We start from the raw sequence: 25,220 nt of genomic DNA on the forward strand, positions 1-25,220 counted from the left end.
CACGCTTCCGGTCGTAGTTGTAGCGGTCTGCCGTCAGCCTCCACCGGAAAGCTAACGCTAGTTTAGCTAACAGCTAATTTGGCTAACCGCTAGCTGAGACAGCATGTAAAAGACCCTCAAACCTGAAAATAACAGTTAAAATATATAACAGCTGTTACATCAGTTCTACTTTACTACTTGTGCTCATATAAAATACAGTCACTCAATAATTGTTTTTATTGTTATTACTGTAAAGTCTTAATTTAGCTGTAGCCTGCTTTTCCCAGTGTTTAGTTTGAGTTAACGTTATTTTAGACAGAATCAAGCTGTCAGCTAGCGGTTAACCAAATTAGCTGTTAGCTAAACTAGCGTTAGCTTCCCGGTGGAGGCTGACAATTCTCGTAATACATCAATGAGGCTAATGGCAGACCACTACAACTATGAGATTGTGCAGTGTCGTATATCCCATGGAGGTATTAAGAGAACTCGTAAAACAAGATTATCATCTTGGGCATGTTGCAGGCAGCACGGATTGTGTACCGACAAAGGCCACACCCCCCACCCTCCACCTTGCCCCCCTTCTCTCCTCCTCAATAGCATTTAAAGCTACAGACACGGAAATGGCACGTCCTGAGGAAAGCTCATTGTGGGACTGGCTCTAGTGGCTGTAATTCTGCACCAAGGATGAATTTCGGGAAAGAGACGTTAGAGACAGTATTAGGGGACCACTAAGGTCTATATAAAAGCATCCAAAAAGCAGCATGTCATGGCACCTTTAAGATTGGTCCTCACTATGAGTCCTACCTTTTAAAACTCAAGTACTCTCTGTAGGACTTTTACTTGTATTGGTGTATTTTCAATTACTTTCCAGGAATGGTATTAACAGGAATCTATCTATCTATCTATCTATCTATCTATCTATCTATCTATCTATCTATCTATCTATCTAAGGCAGTGCATTGAAAGTTTATATTTATTAAGGAGGTACAAAGTAAGTACAAAACATTGCAACAAGTATTTAAGCAGTGGCACAATTTTGAAGACGGCTACTTGGACTTTAATTGAGTGTTTCCATTTCCTGCTACTAATGTGAATATTTTACTTTTTACTCCACTAAATTTATTTGATATTTTCAGTTAGGCTACTTTGCAGATCCAGATTAATAATACAAAATTCCATCAACAAATAAATGATTATGTATTATCATGACTTTATTGATCCATTCACAAGCTGCCTGTCAGTATAAGCTAGTGAAAAGCTGCAACAATAAAAATAAGTAATGTGTCAATGCATCAATAATTATAATTCAATAATATAATTACAATATTCTGAAACGTGCCATTCTGCATCAGGAATAATTTGGTACTTTAAATTTGGATGCTACTTTTGTACTTTTACTGTAGGCTACTTGTACTTGTAACAGAGTATTTCTACACTGTGGTGGTATTGCTACTTTTATTTAAGTAAAAATCTGAGTACTTCTTCCACCACTGTTTAAAAGTGACTTTGAATGGGGTGTAGGCATGGATGTATTAAGAGAAGGAGAAGAAGGGTGTAGGTGTATCTGGGATCATTCAGACCACTTGGGGGACTCGGGTATCCCAGTCGCAGATCAGGAGGAGGAGCCTCGGTGGAGGAAGTAACTCCACAGCTTGGCTGTGTGTGAATGTGTGTGTGTATCTGTGTGGAGCACTTCCATAGTGAGTGTCGCTAACCACTGGATTGTTAAAACGACAAGCAAAAGACATCCTCGGGAGGAAATCACACGCGGACTCGCTCTCGAGGATTAGTTTTTGTATTTCTCCCACCATCGGTACAGGTTAAAGCCGTGCAACCGGTCCAGAAGCGAGCATTATGCATTCAGACTGCAGGCTGCTATGGGCAGAGCGGTAATGGTGGGCAGGGGACCGACAGGGGCCGGGGTTCTCGTCCTGTCGATTCTCATCATTCTCACCAGGGAAGGCTGTCGAGCGCAGAAAGGTTGGTGCCACACAGCTGCGGTGACAACTGGAGGAGCACAGTGTGTAACAACCGCAGCGACATGCGGCCATGCTTGTTTTTAAAGCGTGAACACGGATGTTTGAGGTGTTTAGAGACGGTCGTAAGGCAACGGTACATTGTTATTGTCCTCCAAACTTAAAACCTACCTTACATGGCCGTGTGTACGTGGAGTTCCGCTTAGTTTACACCGATTGCCGCCGCCCGTCACTGTGAAAGACGGGTGTAGTAAAACCAGGCAAACCGGTTCTAAAAAAAATTGAGCTTGTGGAGGAATAACGGCTGCTTGGGTAATCAGTTGCCTGCTGAATTAACGTGTGGCTTTAAGTGATTTGTTAAACGTGTACATTCACATAGTCTATCACTTATTTGCGTTTCCCGATAAGATACCTTTTTAAATTGCCAGCTTTTTTTAAATGGAGTCTGGGTTTAAGAGACAACAGCACACTTAAGAGCTTTAGGCCTTTTTTTCTCGTTCCAGGTAGCCCATTTTATACCCAATATACCGTGAACTTACTACTACAATCACGGCAAGCTCAATGTGTTTGGTTGTTGTCGGTTTATTTTACACCACGTTGCATCTAAATACGAATATTTAGTAGGTTTGTTTTGAGCCAACAGCCAACCTCAGGTGGTGAGAGATTGGGCGTGGGGTAGCAGTGGGGGTATGACTGTAAACACGTGGACACCGTAACTAAATTCTATATGAATTATAACTGAGTTTTTTGCACATGAAGTATCTAGTGGTATTTTGTGTGATGACATACATCTTCTGAGTAGGTCTGACTGATGATGAAACAGTAGGGTAGATTTTAGTTGTATTCTGGTGGTTTGTTTTTCAACAACAACATCATGAAGGTAATCTAAACTCCTGCGAATGCCCTGCAGTTGCTCAGTATGTGTGAAGTCAGTTGAGGGAAGCAGCTTTGTTTTTGTCCTGTCCATCTGGATATTGTCCACTGAGAGGCTCTTGCATAACTCCAGGCACACAGAACATCCACTTAGCACCATGAAGTGTGACTGAGTGTTATCTTAGGCTACGTTCAGACTGCAGGCCAAAGTTGCCCAAATCTGATTTTTTTGGGGTCAAGTGACCAGGTCAGGCTTCTTCAGAAGTAGTGTGAACACTCAAATTTAGCCTAGATCTGATTTTTTCAGATCAGATTCAGGCCACTTCCACATGTGGTCCAGAATTCGACCCAGATCTGATTTTTTTCAATGCGACCGCAGTGTGAACAGCCAAGGCGGATTTGATGTGACTTTTACCTCAAAAACCCTCACTGCGCCCACTCTCCCCGCGGGGAGGGGCGGGGCCCCCTGCTTCCAGTGCGGCTGTTAACCGGCGCGGACTGTCCTCATTGTTATCCAACCACGCGTCGCATCGCCAGGGCGGGGATCGGCTCACGTAAAAAGGTGATGTCGGCAACCCCCGACCCGCCTGTAAACACGGACCAAGGAGTTTAACGCGCTCGCAAGTCGGGGTTCGCCCCGTGGTGCAATGAAAGTGAAATCCGGCTGAGGTGGGATCCCGGTCCCTCGGGGTCGGGCGCACCACCGGCCCGAGTCGCCGCACATCCGGGGAGGTGGAGCGTGTGCGAGGGCGAAGCCAGAGTGGTGGAGGCCCGTAGCGGTCCTGACGTGCAAATCAGGCCGTACGGTCACACAGACCTCTTTAGTGAAGCTGCAGCCATAACCCCGCAAATTTGTCTCCCTTTCTCTTCAGTCTTCTTCTCCTCAGCACCTGCGCATGGCTGCCATTACACAAACATTTTAATACAAAATAAAAAAATAAAAGCTGAATAATAAATAAAAATGCTGACTTCCTCCATAACCTCCCTAACTTCAGTGCAACAGGGTGCTGCGTCTGATGTCATTGTTCTTTTGCGCATGCGGGTCAGTTCAAAACCGCAAACAGTTCACACTGGAATCTGATATAGGCCACATTTTAAAAGGTAATGTGAACAGCCAAACAAAAAATCGGATCTCAGCAAAAAATCAGAATCAGGCATTAAGACTTGCGGTGTGAACGTACACTTCCACAGCATCAAAACACACAATGTCTCAACTTTCTGACAGCTCAGAGGACACAAAAGCAAACGTAGCCTTTTTTTATTTGGTAAAATTGAATTTAAGATGTGTTAAATCATCTTAACCGTTAATTATGTGGTATGACCATAGGTATGACTAATTATTTAAGCTCCAATCCAAATCAATTTACAGTTGTCTCCTGCCACACAAGTCAATTGGGGGTTGTGTGTCTTGCTCAAGGACTCTGCAAAACAAGAGTTGAACCACCAACTCTGATTTATGGCTGAAATCGCTCTGATCACCTCCACTATAGTTGCCCCAAATTTCACATTTAACAGATGGAAAGGCCAATTTTAGTGAAAGCCAACTACATTTTACTATAATTATTTGTTGTACACAAACAAATCTGCAAATATACAAAGCTGTGTCAAAGAACAGAAAGTAACGTTTGGATTTATTACACTGCCTAATCTCTGGCTGTGTGTGCTAAAGGAAACTAGTGTTGTTAATGTAACATTTATAGATGTACTTGGACAGGCACTGTTCTCTTAGATAGATCCCTCTTAACAGATGGTAGTCTTAGTGGAAAAATACAAGAACTTAGATATAGTTGGGGTTATTCTATATTTTTCTTACAGTATTGTCAGCAAAACCCATGAAAAAAGCTAAACTTGCATTGTGTTAGTCTGTCTGGTATTCAGTATTGAAGACATACATCTTTTAAAATGTAACAGCTTTATTGTATTATTAACAATTTATTTGTTGGAGACTATTTTCAGCTGCGGATTAATACACATTTACCATATCGGGACGGTGTATTTGGGATTCGCTCAAAACAAACTACAGTGCCTACTGTATGTGTAATTTATTGTAATGAAGGAATATGTCCCCTAGTGTGACAGTGTGGCTCAGTGATGTTGTTTTTGACAACAGTGGAGGTCTATGGCTACACATGGATCAATTAATTGTTGGTTTTGGTCTTTTCATGTGATCTGTTGACAATAAGATGAATAAAGAACCGCTCCAGCCGCATACTCAAAACCTCTGCTAGTAGACGCACTGCATTTGAATGAAAGGCAAATGAACAGTGTTTCAATTTACATATTTTTGATGATTATTTGTCTCGTAAATCTTGAATTAAACGAAACTCTTCTGGTTCGTCTTTCCTGTTTCCACCCTGTGTGTGCTTTTATTAGCGGTATCCTTTCCCCCCTCTCCTGAAACTCAGTGTTTGTGTTGTCCTGCAGGTGATGGCTGTGGCCCCAGTGTACTTGGCCCCAGCAGTGGGACTCTGTCCTCTCTGGGTTACCCGGGGACATACCCAAACAACACAGTGTGTGAGTGGGAGATCAGCGTGCCCCGTGGCAACAGGGTCCACTTTCACTTTGCCGAGCTGGACATAGAAGACAGCGACTGCCAGGTCAACTACCTCCGCCTCTACAACGGCATCGGACCCGAGAGGAGTGAGATTGGTGAGAGTGACGACCAGATACTAGACTGGGCTTGAACTGAAGGGGGGTGGGGGAGGCATTTCTTTCCAAAACTGACAAAATTGAACATTCACACTTTTTTTTTTTTTCTTCATTCTTTACACAAATACCAATTGCAAACCTCTCTAGAATGACTTGCTTTTCACTCTGCCTTCAATGCATGGGCGCTCAGGACAACTATACACACAACAACAACCTGGCCCATAGCCATCTCCCAGTCTGTATGCATATCATTAGTTTCTTCACTGTCTATGTTTACATACACAGAAGGAATCCGGTTATGTCAGGAAATTGGAGAACGTATTACTATTTACTATTATACGAATTTACTGTGAAACCTGCCTTACATAGAGGCGTAAACAGACTTCCTCCATGACCCCAAACATGCTTTTGAACCAAGGTTGTAATATTTATAATTGTATTAAAGATGTATGACTGTGCAGCCTGAAGAGATACTTAACAGATCTTAACAAATAGTTCCAGTTAAGCTGTGGAAGCAGACTTCCAGGAAGAGTTTATTATTATAATTTTCAGCATTAGTCAGACTGTGCATTTTTGAGTTAACCTAATTAATTGAGTTTCATAAACCCTATATTGCTTGCATAATTTTCAGATGCCATAGAGCAGGATGTGTGTTTTTCTTTTTAATTTTCGCTAAACATTCAAATATTTTGGATACAAGGGCAAAGAGAAAATCATTGCTTTCACCTCTTTGCACTGTTTTCACTGTAATACTTTCTCTGTCCAAAGTATTTGTTTACACAATCACAAAAAATCAAGCGGCTTCAGAAAGTTGACGGTACCGGGTTACTCGAGTACATGTAAACGCAGTGAAAGACATAGGCCACATGATTGAGCCTACAGTCACAATTGGTCTCATGCCAGAGTGCTGCAGGGCACACTTCCAATAAGAGTTGCTCGTCATAAAGATTAAGCTAAAGATTAGACCTACAGATGCACAGTTTAATACAAAACAAGCTGTGGATGAGGAATTTACTTGGCCAGTTTAAAATTTTTATGGTGGAAAAAGATGTCCTCTTAAATAAATTGGGGAAAATGTTTGATCTGATTTCTGCGGGGGAAATCTTAATTCATTTTGAGTCTGTTTCAGGTGATTTGAATGAATAAAATAGAAAAAATATATATATTTCTTGAAATGCTCAAGGGGTAAAAGTACACTCCAGGGTATCTGCAGGATTTGAAAAATGAAAAAACATGGAATTTAGGAATTTAGTTTCCTCAAGAAAATGCCTTACAAGGTATTAAAAAGTAATGCATTGTGACAAAAGTCTTGTAAATGTACTCTTGCCTGGCATTAGCCCAGTTAGTTACACCAACCACTAAACAAGGATTCTTTAGACACTAAAACCTAATATAGCTTTTTGTTTTGTTCGATTTGTTGTTGTTTATGTTAATAGGCTTAAACTAAATAGGCTTGTATAACCAGACGCTCTTCTCTGTCCTGTTCCTGTGTCTCATCCTGTGCTTTTTAATAGTGAAGTACTGCGGTTTGGGTCTGAAGGTAAAGGAGATGATTGAGTCATCTGGCAACCAGGTCACTGTCCAGTTCATGAGTGGGACCCACCACACCGGACGTGGATTCTACCTGTCCTACTCCACCACCGAACACCCAGGTAACAAGTTCTCAGCTCACTCCACCTGTCTGTGTGTCTTCTGTAGGTCCCAGCCTGCAGGGCAGGGGTAATGGCGAGCTTATTTACGTTTCTCTTTTGGCCCTTGGTATAAGAGCTGTTTTGGAAACTGTTTGTTTCATTCTGCACCACCTCCATAGTTTTGTCTCTCCATACGTCAGCTTTGGATTCAGTAAAAAAGTTTGCAGTTTGTCTGTATCTTGCCCACTGTGCAGTTGGGGGTTTTCCGAAGGTTCATAGTCAAAGGATTTGTAGAAGTTCCTGCATCCATGTTTCAACCTGTGCTAGGATGTTTTTTTCCAAGTTGAAACCTCTACTATGTGCTCTTATTTGGTAACATAAGTGTACTTTAGGTCTTAGTTCTTATATGTGTGGTGGTATTACAGTGGCCTGAGGTGAAACGTAAAAGAAATCATACTGACATAGTAGCAGGTATTGTTTACAATCCTGACAGAAATGTTTGTGTTTTTTTTTTTTTCTCTGTTTGGGATCGGTTTGTCTTGACTGTATCTTGGATCAGGTCTAGTTATTCTTTGGTAAATTAGGATCAGGTCTGACTGTCCTCAAGTTCCCTTTGGATGAATTCCATTCAATACCACTTTATTAATCACAAAGACAATTTGATTTAGGCATCTCTTTTTGATTTAGGCAATTACTTATTGCATTTTTGTTTTAAGTAGGTTTTCCATTGGTCCGTTTTGGCCCCTGAGAATCTCTAACCCACATTTCAGGAAACACAGCATGATGTGTTTTAATAAAATGCTTTATATTTTTGTTTAGTTAATGTTTTGTCTAGTGTTGCTGTTCTTATATGTCAGGGCCAACATAAACTACTGGATCCAAGATGATCTACGTTTCCAATTATCCTGTTAGCAAACAGTGTCTGCAGCTCATAATAAAAAAAAAAAAAAGAGTAATAGTTTGAAGATGACTTGAGTTGAATGGAGAATTGTGTCTGCAGCTCTGTGATAACAGTGCTCAAATAAGAGGAGCATTTACAACGTGGTGTTTGCTCACCATTGCAGATTGTATTTAAACACACAGAAGAGATAAAGAGCTGGTCTGATGTGAATGGTATTTTCTAATCATCCACATATCTGGAAGTCCAGCTGCAGTGTGCAGGGTCGTCATGCGAGTGGGCATTGGCCATCCTCTCAAATGATCGTTTCCCCCCTTTTAATGTGGGAACAGATGGTATTAAATACAGACTGGTGGCACCAGCAGATGTGATTATATAACCTCTACTCAACCGTCAATGCGTCTGGGTTTTGTCACATTGCAGTTTTACATTCCTACATGTCTAAGTGAAAATGGTGAATTATTTTATTGTCACTGTATTTGTGATTTTAGTAGTTTTGTTATTTTATTTTTCGTAAAAGATAGCAGAGAGGGATAGAGGAGAACGAGGACAGCATGAAGCCATTTGAGAAGAACAGGAACAAGAGGAAGTGAAAGTAATTGAGAGAAATGGAAAGTAATAATATTTTGTGGTTTTATATTAAGACTAGAAGCTGTTAACCTTTTCTCTATTGTGATATCATAGTATTAAAGGAGTGTGTTATGAAGCCCCTTTCAGACACACACCCCTTTTTAAGTTGATCTGATGGCAAATTAACTTGTTTGTCTCGTCTGTATCAGCACCTTTTACCTAGAAGTCACAATGGCGATCTTACCACTTCGGTAGAAACATTTCCCTATAACTTTCAACACGTCTGAATTGAATGTCGTCAGATTAACACCTTGTTGCGCCTTCCGAGATCACTGTAGTACTTATTATCTCACTCACTATCTCTTATGCACAAAGAAAATAAAATGATACATTTTGATAAACTAACGAGACAATTTTAAGTTCTTTAGGAAGAACTTCTCATATCAGATCAGTCCTATAATAAAAAGATATTAAATTCACAAAAATATAGACCAGAGAAAAGCAGCAACATTTCACGTTTGATAAGGAAGTAATTGAGTAAGCTTGAGTAATCACTGGAATGAATAATCAGCCATCAAACTGGGACCTACAGATGACACACAGATCTCTCTGAAGCCACAGTACACTTAATATAAACTGTGCCGATGCATCATCTGAGTTTTCGTACGTTTTACAAAGACAAACGGCAGACTTCTCTAATCAGTGTTTCATGTCTTTACACAGAGGACCTTTGCATAAATAAAACACAGTGGGGAAAATGGTTGATGTCAGATATGATCAAACCATAAGTCAAGACTCTTTCTTGTCGCCACCAAACTTTTGTACATGGCAGCTTCATAATTGATGTTTAGACATAAATCTGCAGGCGCACAAATATTGTAGCTACTATAACGTTATAGTCTGAACTAGATTCTTGAATGCATTTTATCTTAAATAAGAATGTTGTTGTAACTATGTGATTGTAATTTTAGAAGGACATGCTTTGTCATGTGGAACATTTTCAGATAAACAGATAATTGAAGCCACAAGAAGAGGGAGGGCAGTGACGTGTGTGCAGCAGAGTAATATTTCTGTCTGTGTGGTCATCTCAGTATGACCGAATTACATTGAAAACAACAAACAACTGATGTGTGTTTTTTGACGAGCGTGGGAGGACAGTTTGCACAGCTAAGTAAATCCGTCACCATGGCGACTTGCGGTGGTTAGGGGGGTATTAGTCAGTTTGACTCACTGGTTGGTTTCCCAGATAAATGGGCCTTTTGATAATGTGGTGGAGACTCACCGAGACTGACCACCGCTGCAGGGGTTACATAGAGTTTCCAGCAGCCCACATCATCCTGTTGGACATATGTGGTGTGTCTCATCACTGACTACGTTTACATGCACATAATATTCCGGTTTTTGCTTTCTTACTCCAAAAAGACGATATTCCGACTAAGCTGTTTAGATGGCTAATGAAAATGTATATTCTACTAATATTTCCTGTTTACATGCATGCGTGCGAAATAGAATTATTTCAGAGTTTTTAAACTGGTGGCGGACTCGTTTGAACCGTGTGAACACAGGCTCCCTCTTTCATTTCTTTAACCACCTTCTTGAAAAGGTTGGTGATGCAATGTTTGCGCATATCCAAAAACCTGTTGATATCCAATTCTTTCATAATGTTTAAAAGTAGCTGTGTAACCCCACGTCTTACTAAAATGCTATATTCGGGAAAAAAAGGCCTTATCGGATTATTATTATTTATTACAGTAAATCTATTACACATTGGGACTTTTAAGCAAAAATGGTAAAAAAAATAAAAAATTTAAAAGCCAAACCTTGTTTCAAATGTGAGGACTTTCTGCATTTCTCTGATTTATGTTGAATATCTTTGTGTTTTGGTTTTTCCCTATTTTGTGACATTTTATAGTCACCAGATTAATTTATAATTTAATCAGTAATGAAAATAATTGTTAGTTGCTGCCCTAGTTGGAAGAATTACTTTCAATCAAGCTAATTGTAAAATCCTTCTGTGGGACAATCTGCCCAATTTTGACGACTGCTCTCCATTACTTTAAGCGCCGGGAGAGTGAGGCAGATAGCTGGCTAAATTACCATTAGATTAGTCGTCTATCTATACAGTTTACTGATGAATTTGTGGGTTAGCCCAGAGTTGTTAACCGTGGTCAAAACAATCATACTAAAAATAACTGAGCGTGTTGAACAATGTCGTAATCTTATGTTACCCACCAAGAATTTGCTAACGTTATAGACCAAGCATTAGCTACTTGTCAACCATCACCTTTTTATAGCAGGCACCAAAGCACTTTTCCTCTTCAGTCCTCCTACAGGTTGGAAGCGGAATAGCCCTTTACTGTTATCATTACCATTATTCTTATGTCTCATTTGAACACTGAAACGATTTTGGAAACATTATTTTAAGGTACAAAAGAATCTTTGGTGTTGGATCGATCGATATTGAAATCAATCAATATCAATAAATAATAGGGTTGCACGATTCAGAAAATGTCACGATTTGATATTGATTTTCAGGCTCAATTTTCGATTCGAAAACGATTCTCGAAAAAAAAAAAAAAATATTCACAGTATGTAAATGTAGTTACTTTTCCCATGTGATTGCAGTAGACATACACGTAAAAAAAAAAGGTTTTTGGAATTCTATTAATCGATTTTGAATTGGTAGAGCTTGAATCACGATTCAAATGTGAATTGATTTTTTTGCACACCCCTAATAAATAAGGTCTCTGTTGTATTACTGCGTTGCAGAGTTACATGTAATCAATGACAAAACAACGCCATTGTGGCAGAAAAAAAAGTTGTATTACGTTAACTGAGTATAAACATAATAGAATCGAGATTTGTATCTAATAGTCGGTCAAAAATTGTGATACGAACCAAATCGTGGGTTTGGTGTATCGTTACGGCCCTAAAAATGAATTACCTGGAAGGGTTGGAGGTTGTTGTGCTGCCAGAGAGAGAGAAACTGATAGAGAAATGGGGGAGGGGTTAGCAGGAGCATGCAGAGAAACTTGTTCTGATACTGTTTATTTGTCTTTTCTCAGATCTAATCACCTGCCTGGACAAAGGGACTGATTTCCCCGAGGCAGAGTTCAGGTAAATAATGTTTTGCTTTGGGCAATTTGTGCAGTGATCAAGCCGTCCGATATATTCATTGTGTCTCTCTCTCTTTCTTCTTAGTAAATACTGTCCAGCAGGCTGCTTGACATCTACCGAGGAGATTTCTGGAACTATACCTAATGGATACAGAGAGGTGAGCACATACAGTGTGCGTGTGTTTTTCTTTTTGTGGTGTCCTCTGCATTGAATTTCCAGGTGAGTCACGGTGCCCTGTGGTCTCCTGCTGTTTGGTCACGGTTACCCCACAGGATCCACCAGACTGTCAGCATTTGCTTACTCATGTTTTCATGGCTTTGCTCCATTATTGTTCTCTTTTTGCCGCCATCCATTACTGTGCTGCAAGTCTGCACATCTTTCCGTTTGATTCCTCTTTCTCTTCCTTGTGTAAACGTGCCTCTGGTCCATGGTATGCGAGTCCTGGACTGATGACCTCACAGCACCCCCGCTGCGTGTGAGGTCATGGGCGCCGAGTCTCTGGCTGATGACTTCATGCTCGGAGCTCTGGGTTTTGTTGAAGGGAAAGAGGGAGGGAGGGAGGAGAGTTGCTGGCTGATGGGAGGACAGGGAGGAGCGTTGGGGTGTGCTTCAGGGAGTGAGGTGCCCCACAGGAACAGAGGAGGGGCAGGGTCAGCGGGTGAAAGGGAGGTGAGATAATAGTTTGGCCGAAAATAATAAGCCTCTAATCCAGTCCAGCTGCAAGAGGGCGCTGAGCAGAGCTGTGTGTTGAGTGTGCGAGACAAAAAGCTGGAGAGTGAGTCAGTGTGAAGGATAAGCTGCATCTCACTTTGTTTGTTTTTTTTAATCTGGTGTTTTCTTACTGTGATCCATGTACTGGTTTCTATATTTCCACATCCCACATATCATACGTTTCATGTGTGTTAGTGTGGTTTCCTCTGTTGGAGGCAGGGTGCGGCGGTTTTTGGGCAAAGCTTTGTGTTAGTGGTTTAGTATGGCGCTCTTTAGGAAGTGGTGTGTGTGTGTGTGTTTTTGGGAAGTTTAAGAGTCACAGGGCATGTGTTGATTGCTTGTGGCAGCATTTGACTGTTGTGCATGTGTGTGCGAATACATGTGCTTGTCCCTCCATGGGTCACCAGAGTTTTCACACAATCTTGTCAGCAGTGAATTCCAGTGTGGGTCTTTTCCAGTAATAAAATTCCACCTCACTCAACCAGCTGTTCTTTTTTTTTTTTTTTTTTTTTTTTGGTCCATTTTTCAGTGATGTGGCAGCAGGTTTGGACAGGAATGCAGCCAGCAGTGAATCATTACAGTCAGTGCCCCTCAGTATCCTCTCTACAGAAGTGACATCATGCTGACTCATCTTTATTTTTTTTTTTTTTTTTTTATCTGCCACGGTCTGAAGGTTAAGAGCTTGTTCTTTGTAATCACGCTGCCTGTTCCCGCACAAGCTTACTTTTAAACGCTCCTACTGTTTTAGGAACTCTGCAGCTTTACCTGCATTTTCCACCGCAGATACTTAGCTCCAGTTTTGATTTCCACAAAAAATCTTTATGCGCTAAATATTTTAACAAAAAAATCCAGAGGTATCACTCCTGAAGGGTTAGGGGTGGACGATGATGATCGATATTGGATATATATATATATATATATATATATATATATATATATATATATATATATAAATATGCATGCCATGGTACATTTTCTGTAAAATAGTTTGGCTGTACTACAGTTAGTTATTGTCAACGTACACTGATACCAATACAGTTATTATCTGGAAGCTAATATAGCTAGCAGATTTATTGGTCTAGCTCTGAAGATAACCAGACGAGAATGATTGGTTCAGCAAATTTTAGCTCATTGAATTCAAATCAAGCTGCTGTAGTTAATGCAAAAATGGTATGACCATTAAGCAGTCCTGACCAATGATTTACAACTTTGCCCACAATGATCTAACACCCACCCACATGCATGTTTAGCATTCACTTTGGCTGCAAAAGTAAGCACTGGTATCAACATTTGGACTTGGGGTGGGACTTTCTTGTAATGTTGTTGATATTTAAGCAAAGTTAAGCTTTTTGGCGATAACCCTTCCTACTCCGGTATGTCTTACACAAAAGTATATTACAAAGAGCAACACAGTGACCGTGTTGTTTTGCCTCGTGCAAAAATAGTGTTTTAATCAAAGTTGTGACTTTTCAGTCTAATTTGGCTAATATTCCCAGTTTGTCAGATGTGGGGGAAATAATTGGCTTTAGTTTGTTGTAATGGAAATAGGAAAGTGCATAACCAGCATACCATAATCTCATCTCATCTTTCCGTTCATTCTCCAGTCCTCTCCTGTGTGTGTGGCAGCCGTCCATGCAGGTGTGGTGTCCAACGCTGTGGGAGGGAGGATCAGCGTGGTCAGCAGCAAAGGCATCCCTCACTACGAGGCCACACTGGCTAACAATGTCACTTCCACTGGGTAGGAAAGTGTTAGTTTTGAATCTTAGATCAGTTAGAATCAGATGTTTATTGGAAAAAAATTAAAAAACGCAACGCAAGAAATTTGTTGAAAAGTCATAATGTGAAAAATACTTTTTTTTAATTATTATTTTAAAGGAGTCAAAATCCAGGCAATTTTCAATGATTATTAATATAAAGTCTCAGGTGTGATCTATGTTCCTCTTATTCACTTCTCTCCTCAGAGGAACTTTGTCAAACAGCCTCTTCACCTTCAAGACCAAAGGCGAGTTTTCTTTTTTTCTGAAGCACCATCTGGAGCTGTAATAATTTTGTCCTGTAAATGAAATTATTACTGTCTGCATCTGTAATTTAGAATTGAGTGTAAATCTGTCTGTAATGTCCTAATGTCCGTTATTTTTATTAGTCTGCAGCAAAAAATCTGCTGTTTTTTTTTTTTTTTTTTGCAGCATAGAAATTACAAATGCTCACAGTTCAAATTTGATTGATGTTATAATCTGACTCGAAATTTCTAATGCAGCTAAAGGAATTGCATACAAACTTTTAAAATATATTAATTAATGCCTTTTTAAATCTTTCAGTTTCCTAAACATTTTCTAGTGTTATAATGATGGCCTCTCGGTGCTTGCAGGCTGCTACGGAACACTTGGTTTAGAGTCTGGTGGCGTTGCGGATACTCAGCTGTCTGCTTCGTCTGTGTGGGAGTGGAACAACATCATTGGTCAGCACAGTGAGTGGGCGCCATCAGGGGCACGGCTTAAAAAAGAGGGGCTGCCCTGGGCATCTTCTCAGAATGACCAGCAGCAGTGGCTGCAGGTCGATCTCAAGAGGGAGAAGAGGATCAAAGGTACACTGCATACTGTACATTCATAGTCAAACCCTCTCACTGAAATTACTAAACATTAAAACCACTTTCTTTTAAATTGACTGTAAGCCTAGAATAAGGCTCTCTAGCAAATGCTCCCTTATGTTATACCACACCTATAATGATTTTTAGTCGTGTTAGCAGCATGACTCTAGGGATGTTAAGGTCAGTAGGTCAGGCCACTACTATGGTCCAGACTGAACTATATCAACAACTATAAGATGGATTGTCATCATGAAATTTTGAACAGACATTGATGGTGCCAAGAGGAAGAATTCTTATGAATTTGGTCACCCCCTGACTTTTCCTCTAGTGCCACCAGCAGGTTATTTTTGGCTTTTAGTGCAACATATGAACAACTATTAAATGGACTGGCATTACATTTGGTACAATCATGCTCCCCTCAGGATGAATAATAATCACTCAGGGAATGCCCTGACTTTTCATCACCATGATCTCTTCAAAAATGATAATTTGTTCAATACTTGACCAAAAACCTCGGCCTTGTGCTAATAAGCACATGTTAGCATGCTAACATGCCAAACTAAGATAGTACAATGGCAAACATTACACCTGCATCAGCATGTTAGCATGCTGACATTAGCATTTAGCACTGTGGCTAAGTACAGCCTCACAGATTCACAAGCAAAGCGTTTAAACTTTAAGTGGAGCCAACTGTGCATTATCTTAATGTTCCTACTGTCCATTCATCTAGGTATCATCACCACTGGCTCCACCCTACGAGAATACCAGTACTATGTTACAGCCTACCGGGTCGTGCACAGTAACGATGGCCAGCAGTGGTACATCTACAGGGAAGCAAATTCTACACAAGACAAGGTAACACAAGCACCAAATCAATAAACCCCATTGGCGCAACAATTACGTCATGGGCTTTTAGTTTGTTTTCCTTCAAATTAGTGCAAATGGACTAAAATATGTCCCTGTAGAAGGCTGCAGGGGCTCCTACTTGGACTGTTTCCATAGCAACTGGTATTGACTAAGAGATGTTTATGGCAGGAAATGATAGCAGTCAGTGGTTTGAGTTAAGTGCTGTGGTAGACAAGCCAGTACACATGGGTATTAATAATAAATGGATATGGATTTAGTGGCTGGGTTGTTAGGATGGAACTGCTGTCTACGAGCTGCTTTCTGCTGGGATTCTCACAGGCTCTTATTGTGTGGAGAAAAATAGTTATTAGCTTGCCAAGTTGGAAAATGATCACCTTTATAGTGCATTTGTTTGTCTGAAACAACAGCTGCTCTGCTGAACTTTCTTTTTTCTAACTACTACTACTGGGCTACAGTTTGGTTTAAATCTTTGGCACAATTAAGATAGTTTTCTCTCATTTTACGTTAGATTTTCCAAGGCAACATCAACTACCTGCATGAGGTGAGGAATAACTTCATTCCCCCAATTGAGGCCCGGTATGTGAGGATAAATCCAACCCTATGGCACCAGAGAATTGCTCTTAAATTGGAGTTGCTTGGCTGCCCAATGAATGCAGGTAGGTGGAAATGGTTCCTTTGTAGATTAACAAATATCCCTACAAAGAGAATTATAAGTTCCTACTGAATTCTAACTTTTCTGTCCTACAAATGTTTTTGACAGGTTGGCCGAAACCAGAGCCCAGGTCAAGGATGCCCACCTCTCGTCATACTCCACCTCCTGTGGGTACAAAACGCCCCCCTCACCTTGGCCAAACCACACACACCCCAGACATCAGAAACACCACTATGCCTCCTCACACTGACAAAGGTGAGTCATATTGATTATTTACAAAAAGCGTGTTTGATCCCTAATAGAGACATTTGTCATCTGATGTTTTTTTTGTCATATTTCTGCTGCTAGATGTGGCAATGGCAGCAATTCTGGTGCCTGTGTTGGTCATGGTTCTGACTGCTCTCCTCTTGATTGTGGTTTGTGCTTGGCACTGGAGGAACAGGTATGCCTTTTCATTATCATGCAAATAAAAATCCCTTTGAAAACTTGAGTTTGACATTATTTTTCTCTCTTCGTAGGAAAAAAAGTTCTGAAGGAACATATGATCTCCCTCACTGGGACCGCACAGGTATGTAATCTGTCTGCAGCACGGGCTTTTAGGTCTGTATGAATTTCTCTGGTGTAACTCACTGTGTATCTCACTGTGCTTCTGCTGCAGACTGGTGGAAAAGCATGAAGCAGCTGTTGCCCTCCAAGATGGTGGAGACCGAGGATTCAGTTCGGTACAGCAGCAGTGAGGTGGGCCGGCTAACAGGGAGAGGTGCCGTACCCAGGCTACATGCTGAACCTGCAGGTAAATACTGTACATTGTGACTGTTCAAGTCAGTGTTCACCTTTGACTCTTTTCTTGCTTCCAACGTTAGCTACATGATTGCTGGATATACCAAACCTACTTTTCTTCACTTTCCTGGAGCACGACTGGATAGCTGAAAAGAACATCGCAACTGTTGTGTGGAATAAGGTTGCCGAAAAAAAGGCCCTACGCTTTTCATTGTCTATTATTTTGCTAAGAAGAAACTCAATAAAAAGCCATTTGCCAACACTGTATAGTATTAAGTTGCTGTGAGCTGCAGCCTACATTCACCACTTCTAAACAGAGGCAGAACATAACATCAGGTTAATTAAGTCTACTGCTAACTTACAACACTAATAACATTACTGTCGCCAAATCTCTCTCTCTCTCTCTCTCTCTCTCTCTCTCTCTCCATGCACAAACAGTCCGGTTCTGGTGGTTGATGAACGCATCATTGTAATATTTTGTGATTACATTCTGAATCTGCGACGTTCTCTGTCTGTGGAGTTGCATATTAAGTGGTTTGGGGTCATTCTGTAAGTAATTTTGGGGTACAATTTGGTTTTGAAGAATTCTACAAGCAGCAATACCACAGGCCAAGCAATCGGCCCGTTCCAAACAGGCACATTTTCAACTGGTACTGTACTAGTTCCTTTTAATATGACATTACAGCCATCAATTGTTGCATAGTTTCACATTGCCAGACCTTCCTACACAACGCTGCAGAGGAGGGTCTGGCTAGTCCACAAAGCATTCCGGGATTGGTAGAAAAATGTGCTCTGGTTTATTGGCATTTCTTTAAACCAATCACAATCGTCATGGGCGTTGCTAAGTGCCGCACAGAGCCCCAGTGCTGCTGCAAAATAGCCTCGGGAAGGAACTTGTTTTGGTGTAACATCAGAAACCGAAATCCACCAGAGTTTAAAATTCCAACACAAAGAAAGCGGAATGAAATGGACATCCATCCGAAAAGAGTATAGACTAACTTATGCATACAAAATTGCCTGAAAACAAGGAATGTCATACAGCTGTTTTCATTTGTTTGACGTGGCTAGTTTTTGAGGTAAACGCTAGTAATATTTATGTTGACTGACAATGTTCTATGAGGAAGGAAATGCAAAGTAATGTTTCTCCACAGAGTACCTTTTGCCTAACTAGTAACTGATGAGCAAAGGTCAGAATTCTCTAAAAAGAGCTAGCTTTGATATTACAACCTAACACTAGCTTAAGTTTATTGTTTACTGTTATGTTATAGCATGATTTTAAAAAACAAATAAAAACCTGGATATATGTTAAGTTTGGCATCTGTGATACAAACAATACAGGGACCTGTTCATCAAAACATTGCTTTGCAGTGCAGGAGTAGCCACAACCTCAGTGAGGTACCTTCTTTATGGTAAAATCATGGATGTTTTTGGGCACGATGCTGAGTGTTTGTAACCTATAAACTGTTAGATTATTAATACACTATGACATGCTCTTTTTTTTGTTCCCCAGAATATGCTCAGCCCCTGGTGAGTGGAGTTACGACTTTAGGTGCCCGATCAACCTTTAAACCAGACGAGGGGCCTGACCCAGGATACTCCGATCCTGACCTGTACGACGCTCCCATCTCACCAGACGTGTACCACGCTTATGCAGAACCCTTACCAGCCTCGGGATCTGAATACGCCACACCCATAGTGGTTGATATGGGATGCCACCCATCGGGGGGCTCCTCTTTGAACCAGCCCTCCACGGTGTGTAGTTTCATGGGTGCTGGGCCGGCCTGCCTGCTCACGCGGACAGACAGTAGCCATTCAGGGAGGACGGCTTATGATACACCCAAGAATGCCACTGGACAGGTCACACCCACTGAGGATCTGACCTATCAGGTACCTCAGAATAGCACTCAGAAGCCAACGGGAAAGAGCTGAAGAGCCTGGATGCACATAGCCTTAATCTGCCCCAACACAACCCAACGGACAAAGATAGAGGGTTGTTAACTGAGGAGGAGGAGGTGTGAACCTTTGAGCCCTGGAGCTTGGGCTCCAGTCTTGAATCAACACTACCTTAGCTTTAGATTCATCTGGAGATGTCTGTATTGCCTAAACGATTCTGCATGGCCACAATCTGCTTGTGTAGTGCCATTACAGTCCTATCACTGAAACCACATAGATGAATGTGTTAGCGGCAGGTGTGAGAATCGGGAGGTGGAGGGATGGATTGACGGAGGGAGGATGAAAAGGAGAAAGCTGACTACTAATTGATAAAGACTTTGTCCCTGTTCTGTGATCCTTAGTAGTTCTTGCATTTTGTTAAACTGTGATTTTAATTATTTTTCTGTTACATACCGAACCAACTGAAATGTACCTGATGATTTACATTCATCAACTCTAAAGGGTTCTCTTAGGGAATTAACTGCATGTTGCATTAAGTACCCCACATCCACAGTCAATGAATTCCTCCTTTCTAGAGAAACTCTAGTTTTCCATGGTACTTTTTTGTCTTACTTTGTATAAAAAGCATGACTTGAAATTGTGTATAGTTCTAGTAATCCCATTACTGCAAACCTCTCAGATGATTTACTGATATTTATTTTAATTTCACATCCTGCTGATGAGGAGAAACTCTATTGAAACTAGCCCACCACTACCCTTACTGATTACACATCAAAGAATTGTGGTTGCACTGTCGTGGACACCTTAATGACAATAAGTAGTTTTGTTTTTAACCTTGTCAGAGATGTTGTATGTTAACTTGAAAAGGCTGCTCGGGAAGATCAATCCATTGAACTTCACAAAGAGAAGATAACTTTATGTAATATCGAAGACCAAACGTTGCCTCTTTCAGTTTATGCAATGTTAATTCACAACAGAAGCAACTTTCCCAATTGTGACAACAGTGCAAGTTTAGCCAAATAAACATTAAAGCAGTCTTAATGTAGGAAAAAAAAACATTTGTTGATCTCTTAGCAAACAAAAAGGTACAGAGAAAAGAGGTAAATGGGTTAATCTGTTACAGCTGATCATTTCATAGTTTCCTGTGTGTTTGTCCTGAACTTTAAGAGGTTATGCGTGCATCATGGTGATTGTCTCGTGTTTAATGGGTGTTTGATCTGTCCTAACTGCATTTGAGTGTTCCTTTCTTGTATCAATGTTTCGATAATTCAGTCCTGTGTGTTTTAGTTTCGTTTATTTTTCGGACAGGTTTTGATGCGGCTTATAGTTGTATTATAGGATGTGTTCAGTTATTGTCTGGAGCACCAGTTAGACTGCATTCCTCTCCTGTCCCACCTGTGGTACTAATCTGACCAAACACTCTGCCACACCGTGGCAGCAGTGCAGATGGAGAAAAACGGAACAAGCTGCTTTATAATAGCAACCTCCCCTGGTTGAAGGTGTTATTCACACAGCTGTGCCACCGATTATGTTCAATAACCAAGGCGATCTCCATCAGTTTTGGTGGTCCCTGGTCACAGAGGGATTGTGTTTATGTGGCTCTCACTGATTGTATATAAGAGAAATAAAGAGTTTTTAAAAAGGAAATGTTTTATTACTATCTTCAGCTGTTGTCATAACAAAATATTACAGGCATGTAAGCATACAGATTTTAACATTTAGCACAGAGCTGCTAGCATGGCTGTAGACTCTTGTGCTATTAAACATTCATTTTCAGCATTGGCACTGGCTCACCCTTGTGCTGTAATAACCCATATCCACAAATTACAACTTCTTCTAAAGTTAATTCTTAATATAATAATTATAATATATCATGTTAAAATAATTCCAGTGCATGATATGTATTTAAAGAATGCAAAGGTTCAAGTAAAATTATCAAAGAAAGCTTGAAGCCTGTGCTAACACCCCTAGCTTTCAGTGTGTTCTTCAGAGCAACATAAACATTTTTAAATGATAGGGAAAGTCATTTTCCTGATGTCAAACTTAATTCTTCATTGGTTCTCCAACACATGAATTTGCTTTAACCATTCTCCTTCATGTGCTTTTATCAATGTTCTTCTCCAAAGTAGCACGACAATTATTTTCAGGTGCTTGTGAGATTTTCACTCCTCGGCCTCCCAGTGCATGTCTAACCCCTTCATTCTTCCATTCTTTTTCCATTTTTCCCAAACTTCCACCATGCCACAGTGAGAAGGATGGCTACCAATAGGATCAGGCAGCTGGTTACAAGGTAAGCAACGGGCAGGAAATGGTTCTGACCTCCAAACCAGGTCAGCGTGGTCAGCACCACTTCCTTTCTGCCTCGGAAGTACTGCACAGGGAAGTCTGGAAAAGCAGATGTCAAGGCTGAAAATAGGTGATCACAAAGAGAAGCTCAATGGCAAATAGCCAGCCTGTTGTCTTAAAAAAAGTCCCTGTGTTAAACTGTTTATTAGCAGATAAGACAAAACAAACTAATGCACACAATAGGACACGTGCCCACGCCAAAGTTCCCATGAAATACATCTCTGATAGCAGTGAAAGGATACTGTAGGATATGTTGATGGTGTAATTCCCTGCTGGCAGACCCTTAGTAAAGGGCTGGCTATCTCTGTATAAAACCCCATAGAGCTTCTTGAAGTTGGGGAAGGCTGCCTCTCTCATCCATACGATCAGGTCATCGTTGATGAAGCCGTTGTTGGTCGGGTCGAGGGGATCAAGCTCGTACACAGGCTTTTGCCAGTACAGAGGCCGTGCTGTGCCTACGTAGCAATCACAAATCAGACATTATGAATGATTATATTTTTATACAATTTTTTTGTGTTTCATTAAAAAGGTTTTATCCTTCATTTACCTTCAAATACTTGAGCCAGGGTCATGTTGTCATTCTTTGGGTTGCGGTACTTGACATTTTTATCCGTGTACCAGGTGATGCCCTTCCGTAACAGAGGGACCGGAATTGAAGGACCACTGGAACCATGATAGGTCAGAGTGAAGGAGTCTGGGAGAAAAGATGCGAGTTAAGAGTCCAGTGTGAGTGGAAATAAAGTGGAGGATGGATGCAATGATTGATGTGTGTGTGTGTTATGAGTGGTGCTTACCATTGAAGATGCTGTTGGCCACAGCCCCACAGGGGGGCAAAGGGGAGACCATTTGGGTCTTTCGTAAATGGCTCGCAGTATGAACTTGGGTTCTAGTCAGGAAACAAGGTTAATGGTGAAACTCAGGAAGGTAATTTCACAATAAAATTTTACATTTAATAAAGTACTGTACTTCATTACGTTTTTTTTTTTTTTTGTTTTAATACTTTTTACTTCACTACATTTCAAAGAAAAATTGTACTCTTTACTCCACATTTAGGACAGCTGTAGTTTGTAATTACGTTCAAGATTCAGGTTTTACATGGAAAACGTGATCAGTTTACAATATATGATTTTTAATATAATATACTACCCAACAGTATATACAGTTGGTAAAATTAGCTTCATCTCCTCCAACTACAAGTTGAACAAGCAACTAACACAATCATTTATCAGTAATAATTAAACAATATTAGCACTAAGGGGCCATTCTGTTGCATAAATGCTACTTTTACTTCTGATACTCCAAGTACACCTTGCGGTTAATAATTTTAGCACTTTCACTTACGTAAGATTAAAGACTTTTTATACATTATAGTATTTCTACTTTAACTTAAGTAAAATACAGTAATTCTTCCACCACGACATCAAAAGGCCAACAAATCAGCGTACTATTTCAGTTTCAAACAAGCCATCTGAGGGCATTTATTGTCTGTATTTTAGGTCGACATAAAATTCTGACAGTAAATAATGAGTCTAAAAAATGTTATTGTGATAAAATAAAGCTACCTTTAAGTTTGTCTTCCTACCAACCATCTGTCCGTCATCTCTGGAGTCCATGTATCTGCGGAGGTTCTGATGGAAGTTTTGGAGGCCATAGTAGAAAAAGACATCTCCCTGGAACAGCAGCAGGACATACCATCAGCAGAGATGTGCCTGTCGGGCTGAATTCTGTCTTTGACTGACTTTAATATTTACAGGATGGACCAGAAATAAAAGCACTGCAAATGGAGCTTGGATATCAAGTGTGAAAGCTAATACTTGACCTAGCAAAATAGCAGTTTTACAGAATAATCTTAATTTAAGGTCCTCATAGAAGCTTTTTCAGAGCTTTCAACCATAATTAGATTACTAGGTGTCTAGCAAAGGCTTGCAAGTGAACCAAAAGTTGATATTGCTTTGTCACACTATGTTGTCAAACTTACCTTCAATGCTTTCTTAATGGAAAACACAACTGTGCAGGTGCAGGTTTGGGCTGCATTGCTCACATTTTTACGCTTTTCAAAACACACGTCACATGTCCCCGCCTCGGTGTAGTCCAGCTGAAAAGACAGGCGAGAGTTAGAGTAGAATAAATTGCAAATAAAATGTTCCTGTTTACTGAACTCAAAACACACCCTTGGATCTTTCCTCTCTTTGTCACTCCCTTTTTTATTGCACACGAGGGCATTCGGTCTCTTCCACCCACCCACCCACACACACTCTTTGTGTATTAAACTACAAATATTTCCACAAAAAAAATACTAAATAAGCAAGTGCAATTTTCAGAAACAACCACACTAACCTTTATTTCCTGTGTGCTCTGCACTGTAAGAAGCAGCCATACTCCCAGCAGCATACATATCAAAGCCATTAAGTAGAAGAAGGGCAGCACAGTGTTAGCTGTTAGCATGGGAGACCATGCAGGTAACCTCTGCTGTTTGAAAGCTGAGTTGTCTGGCCTCCGAGCCAAGGGCCCAGACTTGCCCTTCACTTTGCCCATGAGCGGGACCTTCGGTTACGGACAGAAGAGGAACTTGTAACAGCTGGAGATCCAGAAAGTGTGTCAGAGAATGTGCTGCTCTATCTTCTCTTCCGGTTCTTTTTTTCAGCGATATCTCCCTGCACGCGCACACACACACACACACACACACACACACAGATATATATACACACACACACAAACACTCTGCTTGCCAAGAGATTTTCCCAGCAGGCCTTGCAGGGCAGGGGGAGACTGTTGTGGCCTGTTACTTATTAACCACAATCCTTTACTTAACTACCTCTTTCTGATACTTCCATTTTTCTTTGTGGTTACATTATGCTACCTTCCTCCGAGACAAACACAGGTTCCTTTTTATTCACGTTAAGGTATAAAAGACACAGACGTGTATTTTATACCTTTATTCTAATTTGCTGTCGGAGATAATCTGTTGGTTTCGATCCCCCTTCGTGCTGCATCCCATCCTTTATCAAAGGATGGGATGATAAATGGGACTTCCTAGTGGGCAAGTAAAGTCATGACCTCACATTCTCAGTAGGAGGGACTTCCCAGGGTCAGACTAAACAAACAAAAGGATGCTGGTTTCATTCTGAGTCCGTTTATTCAACCCATAACACTGGGACATTGCGATGGACAACAGCGAACAAACAATACCGTACATTTGACACGGCCTCTGAAAATAGTAAATGCACAGCACAGATTTCCCACTGACACAAAGGAAAAACAAACAGGATGAGACCCCTCAGCATGTAGTGAGGAACATCAAGGTGTCATGTGGATTATCAGCACACAGCAATGTGCAGTTAAAATAGTCCAATTTTGATTTTGTCTTCTTTACAACCATTCAGGATACCACTCTCCAGCAGCTTCATAAAGTCCAGTTTGACCTGAAATAGACATGTAAATATGACATATAACGTCTTCCCTTCAGACATGATTTAAAACCAATAAAACATACTCCGCTTTGAATAATAGTTTGCGTTGGATATGGTTTTTCCACAAATAAGCTCAATCACTTTTTTAGAAATTCTTAAAGTTACATCTACCCCTCCTCCCTCATTGAATAATCCAAATTATATGAATATGCAAATATAGATCATTTAAAATAAATGTAACTACTGGACACAAGAAGTGATTTACTTAACTGTAAAGTCCA

General features: G+C 40.6%; 3 protein-coding genes across 5 annotated transcripts in view; 1 reads left to right on the top strand and 2 right to left on the bottom strand.

The window, feature by feature from the left end:
* Nucleotides 1-1,535: 1,535 nt before the first annotated feature.
* Nucleotides 1,536-20,830, top strand: dcbld2 (discoidin, CUB and LCCL domain containing 2). The gene is made up of 15 exons (XM_028590536.1): nt 1,536-1,959; nt 5,253-5,477; nt 6,992-7,129; nt 11,642-11,693; nt 11,778-11,850; nt 14,009-14,142; nt 14,366-14,406; nt 14,773-14,988; nt 15,722-15,846; nt 16,367-16,514; nt 16,619-16,765; nt 16,859-16,952; nt 17,029-17,078; nt 17,169-17,303; nt 18,801-20,830. Exons 1-15 carry the CDS (start codon nt 1,857-1,859, stop codon nt 19,217-19,219), a joined length of 2,100 nt encoding a protein of 699 aa, XP_028446337.1. The 5' UTR covers nt 1,536-1,856; the 3' UTR covers nt 19,220-20,830.
* Nucleotides 20,822-24,550, bottom strand: tmem30c (transmembrane protein 30C). Its single transcript, XM_028590537.1, is given in 8 exon segments — nt 20,822-21,568; nt 21,772-21,984; nt 22,077-22,223; nt 22,324-22,357; nt 22,359-22,415; nt 23,092-23,199; nt 23,508-23,624; nt 23,867-24,550. Coding segments are annotated over 8 exon segments (1,062 nt in total). The 5' UTR covers nt 24,065-24,550; the 3' UTR covers nt 20,822-21,380.
* Nucleotides 24,551-24,646: 96 nt separating this feature from the next.
* cmss1 (cms1 ribosomal small subunit homolog) overlaps nt 24,647-25,220 on the bottom strand; it is a 32,987-nt gene continuing 32,413 nt past the window's right edge. For all 3 annotated transcript variants that reach the window (XM_028590540.1, XM_028590539.1, XM_028590538.1), the window contains exon 10: nt 24,647-24,951. In XM_028590540.1, coding sequence (XP_028446341.1) covers nt 24,868-24,951 — 84 coding nt within the window. In that variant the 3' untranslated portion in view covers nt 24,647-24,867. The remainder of the gene's footprint in view (nt 24,952-25,220) is intronic.

This window comes from Perca flavescens, chromosome 11 (assembly GCF_004354835.1).
Source record: "Perca flavescens isolate YP-PL-M2 chromosome 11, PFLA_1.0, whole genome shotgun sequence".
NCBI classification, from domain to species: Eukaryota; Metazoa; Chordata; class Actinopteri; order Perciformes; family Percidae; genus Perca; species Perca flavescens.